At 38.2% G+C, this 25,343-nt stretch overlaps 1 protein-coding gene across 3 annotated transcripts in view; it reads right to left on the bottom strand.

The window, feature by feature from the left end:
• FHOD3 (formin homology 2 domain containing 3) overlaps positions 1-25,343 on the bottom strand; it is a 726,388-nt gene that overhangs the window by 329,095 nt on the left and 371,950 nt on the right. For all 3 annotated transcript variants that reach the window (XM_036756241.1, XM_036756258.1, XM_036756249.1), the window contains exon 5: positions 19,210-19,315. In XM_036756241.1, coding sequence (XP_036612136.1) covers positions 19,210-19,315 — 106 coding nt within the window. The remainder of the gene's footprint in view (positions 1-19,209; positions 19,316-25,343) is intronic.

The following is a 25,343-nucleotide window of genomic DNA, read 5'->3' as shown; positions in this document are numbered from 1 at the left end:
TTTCTTACAGCACAATAATATTCATTACAATCATACACCACAGTTTGTTCAGCCATTTCCCAATTAATGGGCATCCCTTCAATTTCCAGGAATATAGCTTTTTAACAGAGATGTGTCTGTATCAGCTACATCCTGTTTGTACTGCCAAAGTTAAGTTTCATTTCCACAAAAAAAGAAAAATTAAAGGAAATTATACTAGGCTACAATACATTGTGTCATACAATAGAATAAAAATGATCAGATATTCTCCTAGCACTTTCCACATCTATCATAATTTGAATCTGGCTACATCAGATAGGTTTGTTATGGTGAATTTCCTCTGTTTTTAAGTTCCCTATTTGTCTGTCTAATATTTCATGCTGACTCCACCCCACACCTGCAGTATTCTGTGTCATCAAAGAATTCACTTTGATCTATTAGAATCATACTTGTTAGGGCAAAATAATGAAAAGAACTATTATTTAAATGCAACTACCCAAAGCCAAAGGCAGCATGAAAAGCACTTCCTCCTGAAGGGTTCCTTCTTGTCTCAAGTCTGTCTGAGATCTCCCATGATCTGCCAAAGCAGTCAGGTCCCACAGACTCAGCATCATGCTTCACCCTGGTCCCCTCATTTTGCGGCAGTGGACGGAGCACCAGGTCTGGAGTCAGGATGACCTGAATTCAAATTTGGCTTCAGATATTTAGCAGTTGTGTGACCCTTGGCAAGTCACTTAACATATTTTGCTCCAGTTTTTCCATCTAAATAGTGGTTTTTGTGGGGATCAAATGAGATAATTGTAAAAGCACTTGGCACAGTGTCTGGCACATAATATATAAATATTAGCTATTACTATTGTTGATTTTGTTATTATATATAAAGCCTGCATTTTTTGCCATGTTCGCTCCTGCCAACCAGTCTTCTGTAAAACAAGGGCACAAACTGATCTCAGCTCTTAGCACAGTACCCGGTACATAGTAAATGCTTGATTTGTTGTTCTAGAAAATCCCATTTGGCACTTAAATTCTCTAATCTTTTTTGCTAGTAAAAATCTAGCGCATTCAGCACTCATATGGGACTTTGTTTTGACCCTCTCTGGTGTAATGGAATGTCATATCGTAACAACACTTGTGTCTTATTTCTTTTCTAGACTGGTAGGTTCCTTCATTCACATATACAGACAAGAAATCTAGAGGAAAGCCCTCAATATGTTGGGTGGCCCCCTTGTGGAGGATTCCCTGCAGGACATGAGCACATGGACAAGAGTCACCTAGGAAGAGAAGGTGAAGCATGACATAGACCATGACATAGATAAGGATTCTTAACCTAGAGTCTGTGAACTTTCCATATTTTGATAACTGTATTTTGATAGAATTGGTTTCTTTTAGACTCCTAATGTATTTAATGCATTTAAAAACATTATTATGAGAAAGGGTCCATAGGTTACTAGACTACCAAAGGGGTCCATGACACAAAAGAATTCAAATCCCCTTGTAACCTCCCAGTGTTTCAGGCAAATTCTTTAACCTACAAAGTGAAGAATAGGTACTGATTGGCCTTGACAGAAGAAGATCCCTATGCCAATGAAATAACAGGGGTAGTACTAAAAATGCTACTCTAAAGAGTTATTATGATTATTAAGTGGTTTTTTTACCCCTTTATTTTTATCTGGATAGCAAGTTTCATCTATCTATGGAGCCTGGCACACTGTAGGCACTTAACAAATGACTGTTGACTTTTGGCTTAATTTCAGCAGATGATAATGATTACAATATAGATTTGAATAAAGAACCAAAGTGACTATTTCCCATAAGCCTTCAAGGTGAGCACCAGGATGTCATACCACACAAATAAAACTCCATTATGAAATTAGAAATACTCTTTGGCAACATTCATGTTTTCTTTCATGTGAAGAAATTTCCCTAAGGCAGGCAAAGGAGGAGACAGGTATTTTAAATGAGAAAACAATATAACTTTGTTTAAAAAAAAAACTATCACCATGGTGGGGGAAGGAGGGGGGAAAAGATAATTATTAAGATTTTAGAGAGCCACAGAAAAGATTTCTTTGATCCTGTATCCTTAGACTTCTGGTTAACTTCCACAAATGTCTTTCAGTGGCCTCACTGCTAAGAAAAGCAAACTGACAGTTAAGAGAAAGCAATGCATGTTGCTCACTAATTAGTACTAGATATGCAACACATACAAGCTGGTGTGGTAGTGAGGAGCTTTGTAGAACAGGGCTAAATATAAGTCAGACTAGAGATAAGACAGGAAAATTCCTTTACAGCATCCAACAGTCTTATAAATAAAAGGCAAACAACAGGAACCCCAAACAATTAGCAGGTACTTCCCATCTTATGAAAGTTTCTTACAAATGCCCATCATAGCTTGGGGTCCGTCCCTAATTTGGTTCAAGAGGAAGAATTCCTCTTCCTTTCTCCCTCAGAGCCCCACCCCCAATTTCTTCCAGACTAGATTCCTCCTCCCCTCCTCCCCTTCTCCCCTCCTCCTGCTCTCTTTCCTTCCCATTCACGTCATTCTATTCCCCCTCATTTTCTTCCATTGCTACAGCCAATGCCCATACCTAGTGGCACACTTTCAAATGCCCTAAGCTGATAAACTCTCAACTCTTGCTTGCTCCAAGATCCAATTATTCCTCCTTAACTTCCCAACCTCCAAGGTGATCTTTAGACTACCTTTGACTATAGAAAACTCCAGATTCCCCCAGGCTCTGCATCAGTTTGATGATTCTTAGCTCTCTCTTCTCCTCAGCATTTTGTAACTCCTCATCCTCTTCAAGGCTCAATTCAAGACACCTCCAACAAGAGACTTTTCTAGAATCCACTAGCTGTCAGTGGCTTTCCACATGCCCCCCCCTCAAATATATGGTTTGTATTTATTTATTTGTATACATAGTATTTTCCCCTAAATAGAACATAAGCTACTTGATGACAGGAATTGTTTTGTTTTAATCTCTGTATCCCCAGAACCTTATAAGAATACCTGGAGAATACCAGGCCCTTGTTTAATGCTTGTTGAATCAAATCGAATGGAAAATCAACTTTCATTGAACTCTAACATCCAACTTTCCCTTGCCCTGAACTGGCTCCCTAATCAAAAGGCCCACATTCCATGATGATTCATGCTGTTCCTTAAAGCTTTCTCTAGAATGTGTATCTTAGGGAAATATTGCATGCTTTGATGTTTTTCCTTAACTATTTTTGTAAGGGTCTGTACTTTTTTGGGGGGGAGGGGCGAGAAAATATCCTGTATACATCTTACTTGTACATAGTTGATAGAATGTCGTCTCCCCCCTTAGACTGTGAGCTCCTTGACAGGAGAGACTGTTTTTGGTGTTTCTTTGTATTACCAATGCTTAGAACAGTGCCTGGCATACAGCTGGGGCTTAATAAATGTTAGCTGACAAACTGCTTTAGTTATGCTAAAATTTCAGAATTCCTTTTATACGTACTTAGCCAATTTCCTATTTTCAATTACTGCTAAAATGGAGGGCAGGAGATATGAGGAGATGAGTGGGGATGTTGCTCTGATCAGCAGAGAGACCAACTTCCTATCCGGTAGGCTTTAGGACCGCCTAAAGCGGCAGTAACCTTTGGAGAAGCCAATGAGGTCTTGATAAGGGGATCTGAAGAGGTGTGAATTTTGTTAAAATAGCAAGACAGTATCCCTGGCCAGGAGCCGCTGGAATACAACCAGTCTAGCCAAAGGAAAACAAGATCCACCGTACAATTGCTAGGACAGACATTATCAAAGGAGCCCTTTTTGATACCTGACATAGTTGTTGTGGAAAAGTAGAATATGCACCAGATTCAGAGTCAGAAGACAGAGTCAGAACCCAACCCTGCTACTTGCTACCTAGGTGATCTCAGGAAGTCACTTAACTTTGTGGGCCTCAATTTCCTCATCTGGAAAATGACTAGGTTAAAATAGATGATGATCTCTAAGGTCCTTTTCAATTCTAAATCCTATTGGCCTAATCTAATTTATTTAGTGTATGTCACTTGGATTAAGTATTTTTGGACTATATATGTATCTTATTAATGATAATCTTTTAAATCTTTTAGGACTATGTATCTTTTAAATTTTTTTTAATATTTTAGGACTATATATATATATCTTATTAATAATAATCTTTTAAATATTTTAGGACTATATATGTATCTTAATAATGATAATCATAACTAATATAGCACCTTAAAGTTCTATTACCTCTACTTTATAACTGATGAAACTGAGACCCAGAGAAGTTAATTACTTGCCCTTAGTCACACAGATTTAGCATTTTCGCATATCTCCTGCCCTCCATTTTGGCAGTAAAATATCCCTGAAAATAGGAAATGTTGTCAATAAATATAGTAGTAATCTTGAAATTTTAGTATAAGAGAATAGCATGTAAGAAAAATCTCCCTCTTGCTTCCACTTTGAAAATCAAGGTCATTTATTATTCAATGAAGATACCATATATTTGTAAAGATAAACAGCTTCAACAACAACAATAATGATTTTCACAATAATAATAGCTAACACTTAAATAATATTTACTATATACCAGGCATCATGCTAAGCACTGGGCACATATTATCTCATTTGAGCTTCATGATAACCTGGGATAGGTGCTATTATTATCCCCATGTTACAGTTGGGGAAACTGAGGCAGACAAAGGTTAAAAGTCCTGTCCAAGGTCACACAGCTAAGAAGTGACTGGGCCTGTATTTGAACTTAGATTTTCCTTACTCCAGACCCAGGACTCTGTCCTTTGCACCACCTAGGTTTCTAGATCAAATAATTAACAAGCATTTATTTAACATGTACTCTGTACCATACACTGTGCTAAGACAATTGCAAACCCTCCATTATGCCCAGCAACATGTGGTATGAGCTTGTTATGAAACACTAGTCTTCTGTTATGCAACCAGCATCCTAAAACCATATACAGAGAGGCTTATCATTCCCATGAGGACCTGGTGTTTAAAACCAGCTTGTTCTTTGTAGTTTGTGAAGTTTCCAAAATGAACTTGGAAACCTTATGCCTCTTAGGATGTTAACTTGTCTCCAATGGTCTAGAGATATCTGGGGAAGCAGTTTCCAAAGCCTGAGTGAATGTCACCAACAGTTACATCTATTTTTAAAACATCAAGTTAGCAAGCCAATGCCTGTTCTCCAGACACCCTCTTTAGAGCAAATGTCCGTGTTTGCTTGGTGTCAGGCTCAGCTTGTGGCTGTCTCATGAAGAACGCCATCTGGTTCATACCTATCAATCACCAGAACAGTTAGAGTCCAAGAGAAGGTGAGATGAATGTTAGATCCACATAGAACACTGAGGGTGGATTTCCTCAAGAGAATCAGTTAACAATGTGCATTAGTTTCACTTATCCCAGAATTAGAAGCTTTATATTACAACGGCTTCCTTAGCATGTAGAACCTCCAGGGAATAATCGGGAAGACAGCTGCCATGATGTCTTTTGGATGCCATAGGGGGAAGCCTTAATTTACAAAGAAAACCAATGCTTTGTTCTACAAATTGGGGGCGATGATGTTTATATAACCCGCCCCAATGGCTTGAGAGGGAAATAATTTGTAAATCTTAAAATGTAATAGAAATGTGAATTACTATTTACTAGTATTAGGACCTTAGTCATTGACTTCAAAAAAAAATCTGACAAAATGACATCACTTATGTTTTAGAGGACTAAGAGATTGATTCCACTGAGTGACATATTGGGGGCTGTCCAGTTCAGAGAGGAGAAGGGATGTTCACATTACACCCCAAGTGGAAGGTCTGAGGGGGAGAAAAAGGATATTCTTAGAGGCAGAGGTAAGGAGAACGAACATTTCAAGGAGATAGCTCAGGCCCTCCAGTGGCATAGAGATGCCAGATGGAATGCTGCGTCTGAGTCAGTAAACAGGTCAGTTTGGCTAGAACATAAAGTGTATGAAGGGAAGTGAGGGGAATGTCTGAAAATGGAGGTTGGATCCAGGCTGTGGGGAGCTTTACATTCTAGATGGAGGAATCTATACTTACATACATATTCATTCTACACCAAGGAATACATCTGTGTATATGTGTGTACATACACATTCTACATTGGGGAATAGAGTGTGCGTATACTCATATATACATATATACATATGTATATATATGTATATATATGTATACATATGTATATATATGTATACATATATATATACATATGTCTGTATTTATGTGCACATCTTGTCTAAGGATTAATAGGGAGCCAGTGAAGATTTTTGAGCCACAGAGTAGCTTGGTGAGCCTTGTGCCTTATGAAAATTATTTTGGCATCTTTGTTGGGGCCTAAAAGAAGGGATATTTACGAGGCTGTAACAATAGTCCAGATGAGAGGTGATGAGGACCTGAATTTAGACAATGGCTGTGTGCGGGGAGAGAGGGGGGCAGATAGAGAGATGTTGCAAAGGCAGATGTTGCAAAAGGAAGAACTTGTATTTTTATATCCTTGTTATGTGTTGCTACTGTTTAAATGAGTCAGAATGATATTGTGCAGACCAAATGTCCAAGTCCCATGTAACTGGCTTACACTCATGGGGATATAATCACATTTATGAAATTGCAATCCCTGAAACACGGTCATCAATTTTACAAATGTTTATCAAGTTATTGGCTCTGTACGAAGCACCATGAGCTATTATGTCCCAGAACTACTATGTTGGTCTTCATTTGTTAGCCATGCTTTTATTTCCCTCAATTTTATGTCTAAGATTCACTTTCTGCTATAAATTCAAGCATGCTGTTGGCTCAGGGAATTTAATTTACTGCAGATATTTTTGCAACATAGCTAGCCTGAAAATGAGTCAATTGCCTGGTTTTTTTTGTATTTCATTTAATTAAATCTGGACCTCAATTTGTTCATCAGTAAAATGACAAACTGGAGTAGATGATTTCTAAGTTCCCTTTCAGGTCCAAAGCTATCCAACAAAAACTTTAATCTCATCACTTGTCCATTTCCTCCAAAAACATGAAAATGTACAATTAGGTAGGATTTTTGCTCCATTCCCAGGCCACAAAATGCAATAAATAAAACCTTAAAGTATATATTGTATAAATTTTTTAACCTGGTCCTGGTAGAAACTAAGTTTTGATATATATATGTGTGTGTGTGTGTGTGTGTGTGTGTGTGTGTGTGTGTACATGTATATGTATGTGCATATGTATATGATATGTATGTGTATGTGTACATGTATATTTGTATATAGACCCAGCATCCAGATTGGACTGAATTTGTTTTGATAAAAATTTTCATTTTGACATACTCAAATTAAACAAACAAAAGCCCTGGCATTGGAAGGGGTTAGCAACTGTGTAAGATCTAGACGAGGGAAGCACAGCAGTCACATCAAATTTAAAAAATGGATCTGAAATTTGGGAGAGGAGAATCACAAAGTTTAACTCTAGAAGTTTAATGTATATACTAGAATATGTAGCAAAAAGGAAGGAGTTGTATTGGAGTCTCACACACACACACACAGACACACACACACACACACACACACACACACACACACCCCTACTCCCCTCTCCCCCAGTGAAGTATGATTGAAGATGGGCCTTCAGGACCACAACTTGGAACATGTATAGAAGTGAATCTTTGGGGCAGCCCTGGAGTCAGGAGGACCTGAGTTCAAATCTGACCTCAGACACTTGACACATGTACTAGCTGTGTGACCTTGGGCAAGTCACTTAACCCCAATTGCCCTGCGAAAAAAAGCAAAAAAAAAATAAAATAAGTGAATCTTTGTCTTGGCAACTTCAAAGGAGATCTGTACTTCAGCCTCTTATACAGTCAGTGGCTTCTGGCTGGTCCCCATGTGCCATTAGCCTCCCCTCAGTGAGCAGGGGACCAATGACCAGCAAGAATTGCCCATTCAGTAGACCTTAAAGGGAGAGACTTCTGCTTTTCCTCCCCAACCAAGCAGGAAGCATCATGGGGTCAATAGGGAATCAGTTGTAGGTAGTACTGACCTACATCCATGGCCTGCCAGCATCTTGGAGGGGAAGAGAGGACCAGGCATACAGAAATCAGACATGCCACTCAATCCATACTTCCTCCTTTGGGGCATACACAAGATGGACAATCTCTTCTGGCTTCTCTCTTCCAGAAGTCTCCAAAAGCCAAGTTCAAAAGGAAAACACTAAACTGGTTTCTGGAGTCCTATGTCTTTAAGGCAATGCTCTCTAGGAAGTTACCCAGGAGCCAAGGATTATACGCACAAGTCTACAAAGATACAGAATCATAGATTCAGAGCTAGAGGGAACTTGGAGTCCACCTACAATAACCCTCTCATTTTACAGATGAAGAGCTGAGACCCAGTGAGGTCCAATGTCTTTCCCAAGGTCACAGACATAGTAAGTACTAGAACTAGAATTTGGGCTGATTCATCTGAATCCAAATACAGCATGCCTCCCACCATGTCATTCTACTTCCCTAGTAATTGGGAAATACTAGAATCTTCTTCATTTTCCCCTTACCTGAGATTGCATTTGTATAATATTTCCAAATCTGATTTGTAAATTTTGAAAAAAGCAATAATGAAGCCTCTAGAAAGATTCTAAAAAAACAGGGGCTCCTACCTAGGACCAGCTGTTCATTGCTCAGTAATTAAAAGATACATGTTTGTCATGCTTCGGTGTATTCATTTTTCACAGGATCAGCTTGGCCCAAAGTATCACCTTTCATGGAAATCCAGTAAGGCAGAAAAATCTACACTCAAACCAAAGTTTCATTTTTACGCAAGCAAAATGATAACAGTAGCTTAAATTTCTACAATAATTTACAGTTATAAAGAACACTGTAAGTACATATTTGAATACATATTATATGTATGCATACATGCATTTAGACACTATGCATTGGCTCTAGTCAGAGTACCTTGGTTCAAATCCCACCTCTGACAAATGACCTGGGTGTTGAAGGAAGGAAGGGAGGGAGATACGAAGGAAGGAAGGAAAGAAGGAAGGAAGGAAGGAAGGAAGGAAGGAAGGAAGGAAGGAAGGAAGGAAGGAAGGAAAGAAGGGAAGGAGGGAGGGAGGGAAAGAGGAAGGAAGGAAGGAAGGAAGGAAGGAAGGAAGGAAGGAAGGAAGGAAGGAAGGAAGGAAGGAGGGAGAGGGAGGGAGGGAGGGAAGGAAGAAGAAAGGAAGGAGGAAGGAAGGAAGGAAGGAGGGAGAGAGGGAAGGAGGGAGGGAGGGAAGGAGGAAGGAAGGAGAGAGGAGGAAGGAGAGGGAAGGAAGAAAGGAAAAGAAGGCAGAGAGGGAGGAAACATTAAATACCTACTATGTGCCAGGCACTGTGCTAAACACTTTATAAATATTATCTCATGTGATCCTTATAATCCTGGGAGGTAGATGTTTTTTATATCCTCACTTAATAGTTGAGAAAACTGAGTCAGGCAGCGTTAAGTGACTTGTCCAGAGTACACAGCTAGCAAATGTCTAGGAGGATCTGAACTCAGGTTTTCCTGAGTCCAAGGCCAACACTGTGTCCACCGTACCACCTCACTGCCTAACCTCATTTTCTCCTCACAACAACCCTGGGAAGTAGGTCCTATAATAACCCAGGAAACTGAGACTAAAGGAGGTTAAATGATTTGCCCAGTCACCCAGCTCATAAATGTCTGAGACTGAATTCAAATTCAGGTCTTCTTGAAGACAACCCCGAGCCCAACTCCAAGCTGACACACTATCTATCTATGGTGCTAGTTAGCTGCCCAAGTCATAACTTCCCTAGATGTCAGTTCCCTCATCTATGAAAGATCTATGATCCTGTGAGGTAGGTTTAGATAACATTTTCATCCTTACTTTTCAGATGAGGAAATAGGTGAAGTGTCTTGCCTAGGATCACATAAAGAGAAAGTGGAAGTGCCTGGTATTGAACCCAGAGCTTCTAATCCCACTCTAGCCCCCCAAATAGTTACACAAAACCTTTTGGTATCATCAGGACTGATAGCAAGGAAAATATGTAATTCTCATGCTTTATTTCTGAATTCCACAACAGCCCTATGTAATTATCAGTAGTGCTAATGTGAAAAGGTATTTTATAAGTGAGACTCGAGGACTCTGTAAATTGCAATGTGGACATTAAATGAGTAATCCTAGATTAGAAGTCATGTCAGTTTCTGTTCCTGTCTAGATAAACAAGCATTCCATTTAGTCTGCAATAGAAGGCTATGATACCCTGTGGGTGAATGACAGCACTGGAATTCTGTTTTCTAGATAGAGTGGGAGGGACACGTGGGGACATTTTCCAACCTAAAGAACAATCTGACTGTTCCTTAGGAAGCCTCTCAGTAGTGCATTTGCAAATCCTATAGCCCATGTAACACTAGTTCAAGCAAAAAAAAATTGTATAATATTTTTGTTTAAGACTACATGTTGCAAATTAAATGTTTTGATTAGCTTAATAACTGGAGCTGACCACAATTCCACATACCAAAGCATTCTTAGAGTCTTTAGGAACATGGCTATTCAACAGGAGTACCCAATGAGTCTCAAATATAAAAGATGCCTGACACCTAGTTGGTTCCAAATATGTTATCTTTTCCCCAAAAATCTAGCTTTATTAAGTGCAGCCTATAATAATTGTTGTTTTCAGGCAGTCTAACTCTGTACGTGTATGTGTATTATGTATTTTCTTTCAAAGAGATCTCATTTGAAGTGTAAACCCATACTTGGATCAATAAAACACTTTGGTAATAAAAAATTTATATCTTTTGTTTTAAATACCACTTCTATGTCTAAATATCTTCCTAATCATCTCATCACCAGAGGGCCAAACCTTATAGCAAAGAGCCAAAGAGATGAGCCAGGAAAGCACTTCAGCTAAATTAATAAGGATAACAACTGAGACTGGCAATAAATACAATGTTTTATACCTATAATCCCCCTCTTCAAAGACGGAAGGTAGGTTTGTCAGTGCTTTAATATAATTTGAAAAATTAGAACAGAACTTGAAAAAAAAGGACATCTGAATATAGTGTCTAATATCTTCCCTCTAGTTAATATTGTTACAATTGCAGCAGAGGATATGAGATTGGCTGTTTCCCTATAGTATTGATTAATAATATTCCTTATGTAGTGGTTAAACAAAAGCTCACCACGTTAAAAGTTATATCAAACTATTATGTATATATATATATATATATATTATATACACACATATGTATGTGTATACACACACACACATCCCAAACTGTATTATAACAAATTATATTTGTAATCCTTAGCTCTCAGAGAGCATTGTCATAGAGAGGTCAGATGCTAAAAATGACAAATACACACTCTCTTAGAGAGTTCACCAGTTTGGTGACTTCTTTTTGAGCCTGACTTCTAGAGACTTCTGAGAAAGAAGCCAAAAGACCATCCATCTTGTATGTACCACACAGGAAGAAATATGACAGAAAGGAATGAGCTGATTTCCAGATGCCTGCTCCTTTGCTCCCTCCCTCCTGTATGCTGGTAGGCTGTGCCTACAGGACAGTGGTACTTGGGAATGATGGGATGCTTGCTACCAGTCACTTACTCCGTCCTGCAGGTCAGAGGAAGAAGACACGGGAAGAATACAGAAGTTGCCAATCCCTTTAAAATCTACGGAGCAGTCAATTCTTGCCATTCACCGGTCAATCCTCTTTGACTCAGCTCTAACTCCCTTTTGGGTGAGGGGGTACTGCACAGTAGAAAGGGACCAGCCAGAAACCTCTGGTTACACAGTTAGATCAAAGAACATGTCCTGAAAGAAGTGGCCACAGCATAGGCTCATTGTTATGCATGCCCCATGGGATGGGCACTAAGCCCCCATACCTCTACCTCACCACCACTACCACATACAAATAAATCAAAATTAACCAGAATCTCCAGCATCCTGCTGTGTGATTAGAAATAGAACAGATCTAATTGACAAGGAGTTAAATGGATGCAGAAAAAGTTTCTTTCCTTTTCCTAAAATTCAAGCCAAAATCCATGCCAAGCATTGGGGATGCAAAGTGTCATGAATGACAGCTTGTCAGGTATGTTATAATGGAGATTCCTTTTGTATATGGGTTAATTTAGATGGCTGCTGAGGTTCCTCCTAAAAACTGTTCAACACACTTTTAAATTTAATCTGCATTCTTAACATTTTTCCATCACTTTCGTAAGTCTAGACAATCAACAAAACAATAAATTAAGTCCTGATATGTAGCGTTTATCCATTCTGGAGGTATAAATGCTCTAACTGAAAATTTACCATATTTCCCCATGTATAAGATGCACCTTAATTTTGGGGCCCAAAATTTGAAAAAAAATGTATTACATAAAGTTTTTAACTCAAGTTTTATTCATCTGCTTACAGCTTTCAGGCATCTTTTGGGCAAGTCTGGTGCATGTACGCATTATTAGTCTATTCCGTTTCATGAACCTGAAGCACCAACTGTGTCCTCCTTTGAAATCAGTAACTTCTTTTTCATCAGCAATTCTTCTTGCCTCATGCTGAACCATCTTTGTGGACACAGGAATTCCAACTGCCCTTTGCTCTTCAATCCATATCTTCAACTCTCTCTCTAGATCAGGCGATTTTGCTGACTTGCCTCTCATGGCCTTCTGCTGTAGCATTTTCAGTAGGGTTTCTTCTTCCCGTAGCCAGTCTTGGATTGTTTTCTCAGTTGGAGGAGGACCAAACTTACATTCAGCAGAACGATTTTCATTCACTTTTGCAAATTGGATCACTTTTAACTTGAATTCAGCACTGTATGAAAACTTTTCTGAGCCATTTCTGGGCAGAACATGGCAAAATGTAACCTAATATACCGGTAATAAGCGCAAAAAAGCGGGAAATGCAAGTAAAAAAATCTACAACCACTGTATAAGACCCAGTTTTTAGACCCCAAATTTTTTGAAAAAGGATGCGTCTTATACATGGGGAAATATGGTAACAATCAGCTCCCAGGCAGTTACCAGCCTGTACAGGCTGGACAAAATACATCCCTAACTCAGATTTCAATTACCATGTTCCACCATGACATCAGCAGTACTTTTTCTTAAAACTGAATTTCTAAGCGTAGAGTCATTTGTAATTTGGATAAATTCCTTCAGGTATTTCCCAGCCTTCTGTATCACATAAATGACAGGGATTTGCTGAGCTAATTAGCATGGGGCTTGGGGATATAGAATCTGCCCCTCATCCTTGGAATGCCCCCACTCCTCACAGTTTAGAACTCCTGACTCTCTTCAAAGCTCCACACGGGTATCACCTCTCACAGGAAAGAAGAAACAAAATGCAACACATCTGTTTATACAAACACACGTATAAGTTATTTACTATATCAATAGGGTGGAGTTTCCAAACAGAAAGAGACATTAGAAATAATCTAGTTTAACTCCCTCATTTTACCAAGAGGAATATGGTAAAATTAGGAAAATAAGACTTCAATTAAAATGACTTGTCAAAGGACTTGGGTATGAATCACAACTCAGCTACTTAATCTTTGGGTGACCTCGGGAAAGGCATTTAACTTTACTGGGCCTATTTTCTCATCAATGAAACAAAGGGCTTGACTGACTTGTGAAGTACCTTCTAGCTCTAAATCTGGGATCTTATGATTCTGAAGCTTTTCCTAAGGTCAGAGAGATGTTTAGTGGCAGTGCCTGAAGTAAACCCAAGTTGTCCAATTGCCTGTTCAATATTCCTTTCACTAGACCATGCTGTACTACACTAATGTGGGTACAGGGAACAGACAGAAAAGTAAGTAAGACACATCCTCTTTAAATTCAATTCAGTTCAGTATAAGCTATTTAATGTTTACATATATATAAATATATACATATACATATATATATGTATATAACATAATGTCTATATGTTTACAAACTAGTAAATATATATATATACACACATATACATAAAATACAAATTAGAATTATTGTTGTTCAGTCTTGTCTGACTCTTCATGAACATGACCATGAACCCTACTGTCTATGGGGTTTTCTTGGCAAGAATACTGGAGTGGTTTGCTATTTCCTTCTCCAGTAGATTAAAACAAAGAGAGGTTAAGTGAGTTTTCCAGGGTCACACAGCTAGTAAATGTCTGAGGCCAGTTCTTTTTTGTACTACAACTCTAATTTGTGGGGCAGTTAGATGGTTCAGTGGGCCTGGAGTCAGGAAGGCTTGGATTCAAATAGCCCTATCTGTTCTCCTTAATTCTTTTTTTTACTAATATTCTAATTTGTAGGGCAACTAGATAAGGCTATTTTGCAATAAATCTGTAACCTTTAAGTAGGTGAGGTTCATCATACAGTGAGAACCAAAAAGTAATACTGGTATACACAGAATGGTATAAGATTTAGAGAAAGGCCTTCAGTATGTTGGGTAGTCTTTCTGTAGGGGGCTGATGGGGAGAGACACACAAAGACTCCAGAGAAAATATGAATGCTAGGATTTGCATAACTAGAAGATGCCTATTTCAATGAGATTACAGATCCACTGGGATATAACTGTGTGTATACATATACATATGTGTGCAAAGTATATAATATTAATAAAAATGAAGTAAGTACTTACTATGTAAGGGCAGCTAGGTGATGCCACACCGCAGAGTACTGGGCCTGGAATCCCCAAAACTCATCTTCCAGAGTTCAAATCAGGCCTCAAACACTTATTAGCTATGTAACCTTGGGCAAGTCACTTAATTCTGTTTGCCTTAGTTTCTTTATTTATAAAATGAGCTGGAGATGGAAATGGCCAACTACTCTGGTATCTTTACCAAGAAAATGCCAAATGGGGTTAGGAAGAGTCAGACATGACTGAAAAACAACTCAACTACAACAAGCTTACTATGTGCTGGGCACTGCCCTAGGAGCTGGGGATATAAAAGCAAACTAGATGCAATCCTTACTTATATTCTAATAGAGATGGTTCCATATGTGAGAAAGAGATAGCTGGAGAGGACAGCTTGGGTCTGGAATGTCCCAGGGATTGTAAGCAGATCCATAGGACAGTTGACTACTGAGCCCTTTCCAGTGGCTAGAGTCATATTAATTTCTTTATTCTAAGAGAAAGAGGGATAAAGAGTAAGGGTGTCTCTGGTAGCAGGGATGATGCAATGACACCCACATAGGCCATCATTTCCTAGTCCATGGCTGATTGGCATGTGAAGCGTGGTATGGGACTGGCTGGATATAGTTAGGAGAGTTTGCGTTCTCTTAAACATGTATTATATATAAACTTCAGCATATTAATATGTGAATTCCATAAAATATATACTCTTCTAAGCAATTTCAAATGTTTTACTTCAATTACCACAGCCATGAGCTAATGAAATACCAAATTAGATTTATATTAAGTACATGGCTATCGTGAAAGCTTTAGAGTATCCACTACAGTTATCCAAAAATAATAAGACAGATAAATGTTATTTTTACTTGTTGTACATTCAATGTTCTTCTTAAAAGCCTACTCACGTTTGAAGAAACTTGGTTATGCTATAATTCAAAACCTATCTTTATCTCTCTGTAGATACAACCTTAAACTGAAAGCACACAGAGATTCCTGGAACTAGAAAAGAGCTGACATAGAATTGAAGTAATAGCTTTAAAATATTCAGGGAGAGGGAGGGAGGAGCAGAGGAAAGATAAATTCAAAGTATTCTAAAAACAGATGTGGGAAAATAGTAAAGATTCTACAAATGTTATTTCTTTATAAAACTGTGGGCAAAAGATCCATATACACTCCTACATACACCCACAGTTGGACATAAATTCTGACTATAGTTTTAGGAGTCAGATTAATATTAAACACTTTTAAAAATCAATCACACCAGAAATTGCCTGGTAGCTGGCTAACTAGTAGAATAATTCAAGGTGAGCATGTGTTTTCCACAATGGCAAATATGATTATTTGTCAGTGTACTGAGCTGCTGATTTAAACACAGAGCAGATTTATGAAACTCTATTTGGGATTAACAAAGGTAAATCAGGCATTACAAAATAGGAGTACTAAGAAATATCTTAATTTCCCTATGTTAAGCCCAAAGACACAAAGCAATCATTTAAATTCCTCAGAATCGACTTCCCTCAAACATTCAAGGGCATAAGGTCAACATAAAAATACAATAATCAAGAAATAAATTGCCTCTAATCACGATCAATTATTTAGACGCAAGTGAATTAGTTTCAGAGTACAGCAGCTACACCAATCTATTCTGTAACCTAAACATGCCTTGGTGGGGTATGTTCTTATTTACTGTCAAGATGATATGCTAGGAGGTCTTCTATTTCCAGGCACTGGGAATTCTTTGAAACACAAAATATAATAATGTAATGATTAGACCTAATGTAGAAATGTTGAGTCACCAATATCTTTAGAAATTACACTAGTGATTGTATATCCAATACAAATCAAATGCATCCTCAGTAGTGACAGCTCCTCTTTAATAACTTGCAACTGATTGCTTACCTTTATCTTGTTCAATGCTATTTATCTTAGAAAAGGCAGCCTGGTATAGCAGATAAAGAAATGACCTCAAAGCCAGGATGACCTGGGGCCAATCCTGCCTCTAACATATCCTGGCTGTGTGACCTGGGCAAGTCATCTCACCCTTCAGTTAACCACTTCCGTGCTATTGGCAACTCTCCAAGACTCTAAATGGCAAAGAAGATGCTATCCTGAGTCAGGAGAGGCTTTAGGAGCCTCCTATACCAGTAAAATCAAGCATTTTAGACTGTTTAGATCATTTAGAATTTTGATGGTAGTTAGCTATCCTATCCAGCTTTAGACTATCTGAAAATTTGATTTGACAAAATGTTGACCAGTGCAATTTTATCTACTGACACAAGTACCTAAAATCCAGATTCTTATTTAACCTAGAATTGAAAATTTCCTTCTCCCTGGTTCAACTTACTCGAAACTCATCTAACAGAAGAAAAAAAGAAGTCAACAGTTAAAGGATGCAACCAACTTATCAAACCATTAATAAGGATTAATTATAAGTTTACTACATTCCTGGCACTGTGATAAGCACTGGGGACAAAAAGAGAATAAAGCAGGGTCTCCTTTGACTCCTTTGGTTACTGAGCAAGCACTGACTATCAATTTATTGATTGCCAGCTAGTCTAATCAATAAATTGATGAATTACCCAGAAACTCTGTCTTTTAGGAGTTTTTGTCTCAATGTACATGGGTGTGTGTGTATATATATCCATACAAACACATATGTATGTATATATACATGCATGTATATGTGTGTAGACACACATATGTTGCCTCCCCCATTAAAAAGTAAGCTCCTACGGGGCAGCTAGATGGCGCAGTGAGTAGAGCACCGGCCCTGGAGTCAGGAGGACCTGAGTTCAAATCCGGCTTCAGACACTTGACATACGTACTAGCTGTGTGACCTTGGGCAAGTCACTTAACCCCGATTGCCCTGCCAAAAAGCAAAAAAAAAAAAAAAAAAGTAAGCTCCTTTAGGACATGAACTGTTTCTGCCCTCCTTGAGGGCTAGGGGCAATCTTATCAAGCAGCCATGCCCTTCGGAGACTAACTGACCTTAACTGGAGTTGCACCTTTACAGAAAATACAAGCAAAACGGTGAATCACAATAAATAATTAGTTATTAATATATTAGTATAATTCTAATTTCTCTTAACACATATATACAGATCCATGTGTATATGTGTGTTATGTAACTAAAGGATATTCAGTTTAGGGCAGTCTACTACCTCCAGTGACAATCCATTTTATTTTTGGAAAAATGTTAGGAAGTTTTTCATTAAATCGAGCCTAAATTTGCTTCAACCCACTGCTCATTGTTCTGCCTTCCGGGTCCAAACAAAATAAGCTTAATGCCTGTTTCATGTGCTAGCCCTTCAGATAACTGAGGGTGGCTAGCATCCCCCCACTCCACCTCATCTCAAGTCTTTTCTTGATGAATAAATAACATAGCTTATCAACAAAACATAACCTTTAACAACTTTCTATTGAGATTCTACCATCAGCATGGCAAAAGACCAAAAGTTAAAAAAAGAGAAGAAGAAGTGAGGGGCAGAGAGATTCCCAGGCCTTTTGGACTTGCTATCCTAAGATAGAACAAAGAACAGCCGCTAGGGATGGGTTACAAAATACACGCATGACATTTAATGTGTTTATCCAAAGCTAAGAAAACACTAATGTTTACTTTTCTAAAAGTTTTCTATTTTTCCTTTGTGTTTTTCTTTTCTTTGACATAGGTTTCTAGGCAAGGTGGTGTGAGGCAAGGAGAGAAGTAAGAAGGAATTCAGATAGTTGAGTAAGAGGATAATAACAGCGCAGAGAAGATAATAGCGGCTGTGGCCAGAGGACATGCCAGGAACTAGGTGAGGACAATTCAATTTTGACTGCCTTATAATTCTAGTAAACTCGATCTTTAATCACATATTACGTGGATTTATTCCTTAGCCAAGACCCAACAACATGAAGAGTTGACATTTTTCTTATGGGAGCAAGTCAATCCCCTGCTTTGCCAAGGCTCTACCATGGAGGCAGACGTGCCACACACATCAATGGTTAAAATGATCTCAAGTTTGGAGTCCTTGGTGACTGTCAGGAAGCCAAAATTACCCCCACTGGGCAAAATACACCAAGAACTAGTTTAGACTTCCTTTATCCTGGACACCCTAAGTAGTGAAGACTGAATTTCACTTACACACACTCTGTAACAGTGTAGCCTTTCATCTAACAGGATCTATTTTAATAAGCATTCAATGCTCCTCTCTCAAAAGTGTAGAAGAAAACTTACTTGTGAAATTCATACAATTATCTTTGACACTAGCAAGTAGGAATAGTGGTTTACAATGAAGATTTTTCTTTTGCACCATATGCATCCTGAAATGGAAATTACCTGAATAGTGTGGCAACATGACAGAATGAATAGAGGGCTGGCCTCAGAGTCAAAAAGGTCTGGGTTAAAGTTCTGCATCTAATACATCCTGGCTGCATGGCCCTAGGCAACTCACAACTTCTCAAGCAACTATTCACTACTACAAGTTGGAAAGTAGTTGCCTATCTGCATAGGCATGAAGAATTTCCTAGTCAGAAGTTCCTTATGCCAGTAAAAATGGACCTTAGACAAGTTCAGACCCAGAAAAAAAAGTATTAGATAATTAAATCCTTAAAGAAGAAAAGCAGCAACATTCTTCAAGAGAGTCATGGAAGTAATTCCAGTTACTTACCTCTAAGGATGTAGTTTTGATAATTCTGGTCTGCCTCAGCTCCCACTTTTATTAAGCAAGTCAGACCTTCAGCCACAACAAATTCATGCACCAAGTCCTTGTCATCCTGAAGGGGGAGGAGGAAAAAATTGATCTCATAGGTGGTTCTTCTTTGGGTTACATGTTAAACCAAATTCAAACTGTTAAACCAATATTCTCACCATTATATTCTGTTCTATTTAAATGAATTTACTTATACATTCCCAAAGGAATTTGATAACCTGTTTTCAAAATATGATGACATTTGTGTTTATAAACTGGCTTTTCAGAAATCTAAAGAAGAGGAGGCAAGTGGATATTCTTTACTTTGTCAAGAATATTTTGTAGTACCTTTTTTATTTGTTTGCATTTCAGTCTTTGAAAATGCCCTATTTCCTCCAAAGTTTCATGCTGGACTGAGCATCTAGAGTCTTTAAAAAAATTATCCTTATAGGTAAGATTCTACTGAGAGGCATCGTGGAGTAGTTGAAGGAGGGCCAGTCTTAAAATCAGAAAGACCTGGGTTCAAGCCTTGCCTTTGACACATACTGGGTATGTAACACAGAGCTAACTATTTCACCTCTTGTTATACCAGGCAGCTCTCTAAGACTATAAGTTATAGATGACTCGCTAATCTGCATGCCTAAAATGAATCAACACCAGAGTCTCTTTCATCAGTGAAATCGCAGACTGGTAGGAGAAAGCCATCTCACCTAAATGCTTATGATCACAATGAAGGGCTCACCACTCCTAGTGCCCAGAGACAGGCCACATTCACTGACTTGACTTGGTTATGACACTTTTTTTACAATAAAGACTGTAAACACGTGTTTTTCCTAGCCTATTGGTCATAGTCTATTTAAAGCTGGAAAAGACCTTAATGGGCCATTGCGTCCAACCTCCTCATTCTACAGATGAGAAAACTGAGCCTGAGAGAGTTAAAGTAACTTGACCAAAGTCACACAGGGAATAAGCAACAGAACCAAGATTTAAACTCGGCTCCTCAATTCAAAATTCCTTCCACCGTCCCAGAAATAAGCAAGCATTCTCCAACCCAAAAGTACTTAGTTTTGTTCTGCATGCAGCACAAAGGGTGGGAACCGAGTGGGGGCAGAGGGGGAATTGAAGAGAGAAAGACAACATTGTATTCTCTATTAGCCTTCCCTTTCAGTAGCAATTGCAGCTCAAATTCTCCTCACCTCCAGTATCCCAGGAGAAGTAGATTCTAGTCTCAGCTGACACTAATTAGATGGGTGATGCTGGCAATGATCAACTTCTCTAGACCTCAAGCTTTTTCATCTGTAAAATGAGGGGATCAGACTAAACGACACCCAAGATCCTTTTCCCTCTAAAAATTCTATGATTGCTAAATAACGTTTGGTAAGAGGTATTGTAGAGATGATTTGTGGCTCACTCAGGTAGGTGATCTCTAACCCTTCCAGCTCCAATATTCTATTCTTCTAAGTCCTCTTCATTGTCATTCCACTGTACAAATAAACCAATTAAGTCCCAAACCAAAAACTGCCTAAATTCCCCAGTACTCATAAAATACACACACACACACACACACACACCCCACCACCACCACCACCACCACCAAAAAAGATCCAAGAGCTTGCTGGAGCAAAGGTGGAAAACTTCACTTTTCTACTGGCTTCAAAGTACTTCAAAATATTTCCTCTAATTTGCTAATTCACTTCAGAAAGCCTGGTATGAGATCTGCCTCCTCTGCAGATTCTGCACACTGCACATTACAGGGGTCTTGAGATAGTTAGCAATATATTCATTAAAATGAATTCTATGAAAATAAAGCTTAATTTAGAAGTCCCATGATGTTAATTAAAATTGGCTTTAGCTGTACAAATCCATTGATAACCTATATGGCTGCGTGTATCTTTGTTGTTTTTATTGTTCAAACCAATCTGATCTGAATATTCAGGTATTAATAGTATAATAAATCTGTTCATGCAATAGAAATCTCCTTGGTGGAATGACAACTACCTAGAAATACTGTTTTCTGAATTTATGTCTATCTATCTGTAATAACTGTAAGTATTTATTGAACCCTGACTTCCCATGCCAGGTGCCAGAGCATATTTGAAGAAAAATAAGACATAATCCTGGCCTTTAAGTGATTTACTATTTAGCTGGGGGTACAAACAAGAAATAATAAAAACTAAGACTACAATATAAATCTAATAACATTTCAACTTTTCAACAGAAGTGATGTCACAAAGGATTCCATGATTAATTGCTCCATGAATAAAACAGACAATGAGAGCTATAGGAGTTCTCAGGTCGTGAGGTGAGTTAACTTCCATAATCTTAAATATCAGCCTTTCAACTCAGCCCCCCACTTCATCTTTGTTGTTTCAGTCGTGATCTAGTCTTTGTGACCTCATTTGGGGTTTTCTTGGCAAAGACACTGGAGTGGTTCACCGTTTTCATCTCCTGCTCATTTTCTAAATGAGGAAACTAAGGCAAAGAGGGTTAAGTGACTTGGCCAGGGTCACATAGCTAGTAAGTTTCTGAAGCCAGATTTGAACTCAGGTTCCCCAGACTCCAGACCTGGCACTCCATCCACTGTGCCACCTTCATCCTTGTAATGTCATTGGTCCTATTTGAGAACAAGGAACAAACAAACCACCCATCAACCAGCTGCCCCCATCTTTTGTCTACTCTTCCCCTAAACCAGGTGAACAACTTCCATCTGCTACTCTTCTTGACCCAAAGATTCTCTTCCCTGCTTCTCCATTCTTCACCTGCTACAGAGAGTTACCTCCATGGTGCTACATACATATAGCCTGGGGGGGTGCTTGGTGGGGATAGTCCCAGGTTGGGAAATGGAAGGTGTGTATGGAAATAGTTTACATCTTGTGAAGTCGCATATATATATATATATATATATATATATATATATATCTACCTATCTATCTAAGCAGAACTATGGATGGGAAACAAACCATAGCAATAGTTGATCATTTATTCCATTTACATAGCTCTCCAAAGATCTTTTTCCACAATCCATTTCAATATTTACCAACAAAAATGTGGAGAAATGATAAGCTTGGTCATTTTAAAAGTTGAAGGAAAGGAGAGCAAAGCCAGAATTTCATTCCACTTTCCAGACTCAGATATTTATTCTCTTTTATGTTATCCAGACCCAATAATTCCACTATTTAGTCATGTTTACTGACTTCCTCCATTCCATCTGAACAAGAGATAAATTTATTGGAGACAATTTAGAGTACATTCATGCATTGGATATGAAGCTGAAGGATATTATATTGCAGATCTGTTCCAACCCTGAGTTTCTGTGATATAATGGTCCTAAGATGAATAAATAAGACATCTCAATAGGAATGAGCTTTTGAAAAATTTCAAGTTCTGACAATGGAATGATGAATTAATAATTCCCAAGAAGAAGGAAAAAGAGAAGCGTTTGTCAAGAACAATGTGGTTGTGAAAGGATTCCTTGATGTGCTCTGATTTTCAAAGATAATATACAGAAGGTGGATGGAGGAAACGTGGCCAAGGTTTATTTTTTAAAAGAGTAGCATAAATCTCTAAAAATATTAGCAGGAAAGCTAAAAGCAAAAATTATTGTAAGCTTCTAAATAATTCTATAAGGACAACAAAAAAAGCTCTGTAAGATAAGAAGCAAGGAAAACAATTAGGACTAGACCTTACCTGACATTTAGGGTGGATTTGATAGTCTTAACAGACAACAGACAATTATTCTAATTTTGCTGCCACAGTCTCTACCAAATGAAGTTATCTTCAGCCTATGAAGAGTAGTTCATATATAACTAAGAGGGAACTGGAGCCTCAAATAGCTGAAGAGATAATGAAAGACCATCTAGCAGCTCTGCATGAGGTCATGTGCCAGCCCAGATAAATTTTATACCAAGCCAGAATAAGAAGTTATGAGATGGTATAGATGAACTGTGGAATTGTGGAAAATATTTTCTTGAAAAGTAAAACGAGGCAAATTTTGCCCTAATTTTCACAATGTTGTCTGTAATCTCAATATGAATATATGAGAAGGGAGAGACAGACAGACAGACAGTAAGGGAGAGGGGGAGAAGGAAGGAAACAGAGGAGGAGAGGGATCAAGGAGATAGGGAGGGAGAAAACAGTGTCAGAAACAAGAGCTGACACCATATTCTTCTGTCTAGTTTGACTATATCTGAAGTATCATTATCAATTCTGGGTACCACATTTTTAAAAATATTTTAATTTAAAGTTTTGAGTTCCAAATTCTATCCCTCCCTGACCTCCCCACCTCTCTGAGATGGCAAACAATCAGATATAGGCTATACATGTACAATTATATAGAACATTTCCATATTAATTATTTTGTACAAGAGGACTGGAATAAAATAAAAAATGAAAGAAAGTGAAAAATAACATGCTTCAGTCTATATTCAATCAATACCAGTTCCTTCTCTGGAGGTACATAGTATGCTTCATCATTAGTCCTTTGAGATTGTCTTAGATCATTGTATTGCTGAGAATAACTAAGTCATGCACATTTCTTCATCAAACAATATTGCTGTTACTGTGCATGACGTTCTCTTGGTTCTGTTCACTTCACTATGCTTCAGTTCATGTAAGTCCTTCCAGGTTTTTCTGAAATCATCCTTCTTGTCATTTCTTATTGCACAATAATATTCTATTACAATCATATACCACAGATTGTTTAGCCATTCCTCAATTGATGGGCATCCTTTTGATTTCTAATTCTTAGCCACCACAAAAAGAGTTGCTAATAATATGACAAAAAGGAAAATGCTGGATATTAGAGAATGTTGGATGTTGGATGTTTCTGTGGGAAAAGTGGGACACTGATGCCCTGTTGGTGGAGTTGTGAACTTATCCAACCATTCTGGAGGGAGATTTGTAACAATGCCCCCAGGGCTATAAAACTGTGCATACCCTTTGATCCAGCAACACCACTGCTAGGTCTCTGTCTCAAAGACATACAGAAAAAATGAAAAGGACTTATTTGGGCACCAAATTTTAAGAGGTACACTGATTAACCCATTTAAGTATGTACAGAGGAGGGCAACCAGAACAGCAAGGAGACTAAAAAACCATGTCATATTTAAGAATGGTTCAAAGAATTGAGGATGTCAAGTTATTTGTATTAAGCACCTACTATGTACCAACTACTAACTGTCTTTAAATATATGAATGGCTATGATGTGAAAAAAAGGAATAGATTTATTCTGTGCGGCTCTAAAGGAGAATTCTAGCAACAGGTAGCTGTTGCAGGAAGGCAGATTTTGATTTTAAAAATGGAAAAAAGTACTTAAGGATTCAAGCTTCCTGAGAAGAGAATGGGCTGTTTTGTGAGGTGATGAATTCACTACCACCAGTAGTTTTCCAGCAGAAGCTGGGCAACCACTTCTAAGAGGTATCATAGAGGGAATTCTGCACTGCACAGGGGTTTACAGGACCACTGAATGGTAGAATTCAGAACTGTAAAGAACCATAGAGATCATCTTGCCCAATCTCTTCATTTTACACGTGAGGAAATTTCAGGTGACGATGTTAAGTTGACTTGGAGACAATGGGGTTCTCCTGTTGCCTAAACACAAAGTGTCTACTGGATCACCTCACTGGATTCTGTCCTCCCTAGGTAGAATCAATGGATCTTTTGGGAATCCTTTTCTTCCTTTCCAACAAATCAGATCCTTTATTCTATTTACCCAAGGTCTTTCTAATTTTTAGAGCAAAAGTTAGTTAATCTCATGTTAACCCATGTTAACTGGAGTTCGCCCCTCTTCCATCTGTGGAAATTTGTGCACAGTTTAACAAAAGGCTTCTAGAAACAATGCATCGCCCCAAAGAATAATTATGAGGATGGGCACTGCTGTTGCTATGGGATGATGTGTTAGATGTTTCTGAATAGATGCTTATTCCAAGTGCATATAAAGGTAGGCTTGGCTGTTGGTTAACTGATAAATAGCCAGCTATAAGAGAAAGGATTTTAGTGTCATATAATAAAAAGAGTGCTCAATTTGGAGTCAGAGACCCTATGTCCTTTTTTCTAATTTTAGTATTTTATTTTTTCCAATTACATATAAAAACAATTTAACCTTCATTTTTTC

The sequence above is a fragment of the Trichosurus vulpecula genome, chromosome 1 (assembly GCF_011100635.1).
Source record: "Trichosurus vulpecula isolate mTriVul1 chromosome 1, mTriVul1.pri, whole genome shotgun sequence".
Lineage (NCBI taxonomy): Eukaryota > Metazoa > Chordata > Mammalia > Diprotodontia > Phalangeridae > Trichosurus > Trichosurus vulpecula.
The sequence above is the reverse complement of the archived record's forward strand: the minus strand, read 5'-3'. Positions and strand labels throughout refer to the sequence as shown.